The sequence below is a fragment of the Penaeus japonicus genome, unplaced genomic scaffold (assembly GCF_977035675.1).
Source record: "Penaeus japonicus unplaced genomic scaffold, GWHDUDI00000001_assembly GWHDUDI00000025, whole genome shotgun sequence".
Taxonomy (NCBI): domain Eukaryota; kingdom Metazoa; phylum Arthropoda; class Malacostraca; order Decapoda; family Penaeidae; genus Penaeus; species Penaeus japonicus.
Window position 1 is genome coordinate 18772047 of NW_028234427.1, and position 5000 is coordinate 18777046.

General features: G+C 47.7%; 1 protein-coding gene across 3 annotated transcripts in view; it reads right to left on the bottom strand.

The window, feature by feature from the left end:
- The window catches only part of LOC122257465 (uncharacterized), a 12187-nt gene that overhangs the window by 138 nt on the left and 7049 nt on the right, over positions 1–5000 (bottom strand). Inside the window, exons 1-6 of one of the 3 annotated variants that reach the window (XM_043022755.2) lie at positions 4755–4911; positions 4400–4601; positions 3308–3413; positions 1957–2767; positions 1479–1586; positions 1–679 (exon numbers count right to left, since the gene is read on the bottom strand). The exon at positions 1–679 is cut by the window's left edge and continues 138 nt beyond it. In XM_043022755.2, coding sequence (XP_042878689.2) covers positions 478–679; positions 1479–1586; positions 1957–2767; positions 3308–3413; positions 4400–4564 — 1392 coding nt within the window. In that variant the 5' untranslated portion in view covers positions 4565–4601; positions 4755–4911 and the 3' untranslated portion in view covers positions 1–477. Of the gene's footprint in view, positions 680–1478; positions 1587–1956; positions 2768–3307; positions 3414–4399; positions 4729–4754; positions 4912–5000 lie in introns of those variants that run through there. The other 2 variants (XM_043022756.2, XM_086551417.1) reach the window with 2 other exon arrangements.

Consider the following 5000-nt stretch of genomic DNA (forward strand, 5'->3'; position numbering starts at 1 on the left):
ATTATAACAAAAAATCTATACATCTAAGTAATATGATGATGTAAATAAATAAATAAATAGATAGATAAATACAATACGTCTTTAATTTTGTTTATTTTTTCGTCTCTAGTTTTACTATTTGTTTAGCGTGACCCACTTTTTTTTACTAGAGCTTGCGTTTTACAGCCTGTAATCGTACATACTTACTGTAAGTACATTGAATGAAGCTTCGAAACCCGCTTACTCTAACCAGTGAGTCACATTCTTTGGTTGTTCGAGACAGAATTCGAAAATTGTTTTACAAGAGATCTGTGATGTTCGTGTTTCTTTCATATCTCTGTACGCCAATGTGGTGTATGTGTATGCGTGTGTGTGTGTGTATGTGTGTGTGTGTGTGTGTTTCCTGTTATATGCATATATGCATATTCCTTTTTCTAACATGTGTGCACGAGCATATGTATGTGCATGTAGTGTGGTGTAGACGTAAATTCCCGAAGCTCAAGTGAAGGTCGCGGAAGCACCGCCGGACTTGCCCACATGCGCCATGCCATGATGGAAGTACGACATGGAGGCGGTGACGAGCTCCATGAGGCGGTAGGGGCAGGCAGGGTACAGGCTCTCGCAGTCCCCCTCCCGGCGCCCCCTCTCTTCGGCCTTCACGAACTCCGCCAGCTGGCCGTCGCCGCTGCCATAGCCGGCGCTGGAAGAGACGGAGGCAGAAATGTGAGTGGATGAGGGAATTCCCTTGGGGAGGGGGGTAAGGAGGCTGGTTTGGGATTGGAAGATATTTGGCTCTCTTTCTCTCCCTTTCTCTCCTTCTTTCTCTCCCTATTTCTCTGCTTCATCCTCTCTCTCCCTATCTCTCACTCCAACTCCCCCTTTTCCCTCTCTCTCTCTCTCTCACTCTCATTATCTCACTCTCACTTTCTCTCATCCTTTCCCTCTCTTCTTCGCCCTCGACCTCACCTTCTCCTTCTTTATCTCCCTTTCGTTCTTCCTTTTCTCTCCCTATCCTCCCCCTCCCCTCTCCCTCCCCTCCCCCTTCCCTCCCTCTTCCTCTTCTTTTCCCTTTTCCTCTTCCTCTCCCCCTCCCTCTCCCTCTCCCTTTCGCTCTTCCTCTCTTTCTCCCTCTCCTTCTCCCTCTCTTTTTCCCTCTCCCTCTCCCCCTCCCTCTCCCTCTCCCTCTTTCTCTCCCTTTCGCTCTCTTTTCCTCTCCCCCTCCCTATCCTCCCCTCTGCCTCCCTTTTCCCCTCTCCCTACCCCTCCCCTACCCCTACCCCTCCCCTACTCCATCCCCCCTTCCCCTCCTTCTCACCCTCCCTCTTCCTCTCTCCCCCTCCCCCACTCCCTTCCCCCTCTCTCCCTCTCTCCCCCTCCCCCACTCCCTCCCCCCTCCCTCTCTCCCCCTCCCTCTCTCCCCCTCCCTCTCTCCCCTCCCTCTCTCCCCCTCCCTCTCTCCCCCTCCCCCTCCCTCTGCTCCACCCCGCCCCTCTTCTCACCTGAAGAAGAGATTGACGACTTCTCCCGTGACGCCCAGGTCGGCCACGGGTTCCTCGGCCACTTCGCACACCGCCCGCAGGAGACACGCACGCCCGTCCAAGCCCAGGCTGGCGAGAGATGGGCGTTGTGTGAGAATGAATTTGATTGTGGTAATTTGTTACGTTATGGTGGATTATTACTTTATGGTATATCATGGTATTATGTTAGATTGTTATGATTATTAGAATGGTATGAAAGGTTGTTTGAAGAAAGTCATTGTGGTTAACAGAAGGATGAAATTTGAGTGATTTCTTACTAATAATCTACTTTTTTTTACTGATTTCTGCATTTTCTTTAAACCTATTTCTTCCTTTCTATTCATCCTCCTTTAATTTTCTCCTCTTCCTACCAGTTCTACCGTTTTTCTTACTTATTTCTTCCTCTCTACTGCTCCTGCTTCTATAGTCCCCCGACCCTCCTTGTTCCTTCGCTACTTACTTGTCCATGATCTTCATCAGGAACGTGAAGCCGGTGACCCGCTGGTCGTCGATGGATCGGCTGTAGATCACGTGGGAAGCCCCTTCGTGCGCGTCTCCGCTGCCCCCCGTTGGCTCGTGGCCGTAGGTGCTGCCGTCACTGTTGCTGTAAGTAGCTCCATGGCCGTAGGTGCTGCCGTCACTGTTGCTGTAAGTAGTTCCATGGCCATAGGTATTGCCGTCAGTGTTGCTGTAAGTAGCTCCATGGGCGTAAGTACTGCCATCAGTGTTGCTGTAAGTAGCTCCGTGGGCGTAAGTACTGCCGTCACTGTTGCTGTAAGTAGCTCCGTGGGCGTAGGGATTGCCACCATTGTTGCTGTGGGAAGCTCCTTGGCCGTAAGCACTGCTGTCACTGTTGCCGTATGCACTGCCATGGCCGTATGGATAGCTGCCAGTGTCGTAGAGGTGAGCATAAGTGCTACTGTCACTGCCGCTAGCGCCGTAGATGCCAGTATGGGCATTCCCGTATGCCCCTGCATAGCCGTACGCGCCCCCGTCACTGTTAGCACTGCCGTAAATACTGTTCTGATCATAAGTATTGCTGTCATACCTATTGAGACCGAGCCCACCGAAAACAGGTCTCCTTGTGGTAGTATCAGTGCTACTGCTGCTACTGCTGCTGCTGCTGCTACTGGCACTGCTACTGCTGCTGTCCCCTCCGCCCATCATGCCGCTACCGTACATGTTTCCCGGGCGTCTGTCTCGAGTGGCAAAGCGAAGGGTCGAGTTCGGGAGGTTGAGCTCGATCGGGAAAGCGTAGAGCTGACTCCCAGCTGGAGGGAGAGGGGGGGGGGGGGGGAAGTAGATGCGGGTTGTTCGTTGGTTTGAGTTTTATGGATTTTATGCCAGAGATTGGGATTAATTCATTTTGGGGCTAATAGTATGGACGATTTATAATTCACATAGGCACACATTTTAACAGGAAAATTCATATATATATTTGTCACTCACTCCTCTACAGTTAAATACTTTTCACTTACTTTTCCTTTTACTTTAAAAATCAGTCAGAGTCTCGCACACTTAGCCCAGCTTCTTCACACTCCACACAAGTTCCACTACCTCTTTCACTCCCATCCCTTGTCATTACTATGACAGAACTCCTTCACTCACCCTCTCAATCTCACAAACTTTTTGTCATCATTACTCCCCGCTTGTCGTTCTCCTCACAAAATACCCCAACACACTCTCTCACTTTAACACTTTTTCGTCATAATTTCCCTCTCTTTTTCCCCCTTCCCTCAAAACTCCCCGACTTATTCTCACACTCCCGCACTCTCAATCTCCCTCCCTGGTACTGACGCACTTATACTTACTTATATCGCCATTGAGCCTACTGTACCAAGGGATAGTGAGCTTCGGGGTGACTGTGAGGACGGAGCCAGTCGGAAAACTCAGGAAACGGCGCACGCGATGGTGAAGCTGCGGGGAGTGTGAGGAAAGGGAGATTGTTGAACTCATTTCATTATGATATCCTACTGAACACAAAACATTAATACAGTGCAATAAATACAATTAATTCTATTTGGTCCAATATACAATTACTTTAGTTATTAACAGAAAAATATACAACAACAATCAATATAAACATGTATATCTTCTAAGCTATAGCATGCATGTAAATCGCAGAAATATCCACGAATATATTAATTCATTTACAGTACTTATCGTAAGAAATACAAAGAAAACAGATCAGTGTCTCGCAATGACAGAAAATAAAGGTCTTTGAGAGTGATTGAATTAATTCCTATGTGAGTGAAGTATGTTTTTCGGAAGGTATTTGCGTGAGTGTATTTATGTTGGTTGAGTGTCTGAATGAGTGTGGCTATATTGGTTGTATTATAGAAGGAAGTTTCTGCTTGTGTGGGTGTGCCTGTATCGAGTGTTTTTCGGAAGGTGAACCGGTGTTTGTGTAAGCGTGGTTATGTAGTGTATTTCAGAGGGGGAGTGTTTGTAATAACCAATGTACATTACGGAAATCGAAACGAGAAAGACAATCGGAATTCTGCACTCTACTGCATTATCTTAAACATCTCTATTCAATCGTTCTTCATATCTCAGAAAATATCTACAGATTATCTTATATCTATATCTGATTTTCTGTTTCCTCCCTTTAATCATTTTCTTGATTCTTTCCTCAATTCCTGTCTCTTTGCATGTTGCTCCTCTTTCTCTACAGCAGTATCCGTACGTTCTCCCTAAGTGCTCTTGACATACATTCCTTTCTGCTTGTATCCCTTTTATTTATATAGTCTATTCAATAACCTGTTCAATCCCTATCTTGAGACAGATAATTAAAACGTATGTAGAATGAGATTAGAAATACAGCCAATACAATGAATCAAAATACAGTCTGTCCTGCATTCCGATGGCCTCCTAAGTCTCTTCATTCGACGGACGTCACTCACCTGAAGTCTATCCCTCGCCGTCCCGCCGGGGAAGAACTGAAGGTCCCCGACGTCCCCCTTCCACCCCCTGAGATTCCTCCTGTCCCTTCTGTCGCACATGTCCGCCCTCACGCCATCCCACGGGCACACACACGCCCATAAAGCGACGATCTGCACGACTCTCATCTTTCCGGAGACGGTTGCGGGTTCTGTCTTCACTCGCCTGTGGAAAGGATTTGAGGAAAATGTTATTGTTTGTATCTTATTCTCGAGCCGCTTTTCGAACTGTGTCTGCATTCATTGATTCTTTTAATCCACCGAAAAAAGGTGGGAAATCACTTCATATCATATTAAAAAGAGAAAAGTATCATCCTACAGTGCGTTTTTTCCCTCGCGGTGTCCGATTCCAGCCGACAAAGCGACCAGCAACACCACACAAACCGAAAAGATGAAACACAAATACAACAGAGGATCCGACAGAGAACACTAACGCTGACACACTGACTCACTGAGAGCACGTACACCGCCGCTACACGTGGAGGAAGAGACCCCCCTCACCCTCTGATCCCTCCTTCTCTCCCTGCCCCCCCCCCCCCAACTTCCCTCTCCTGGACACGCCCCC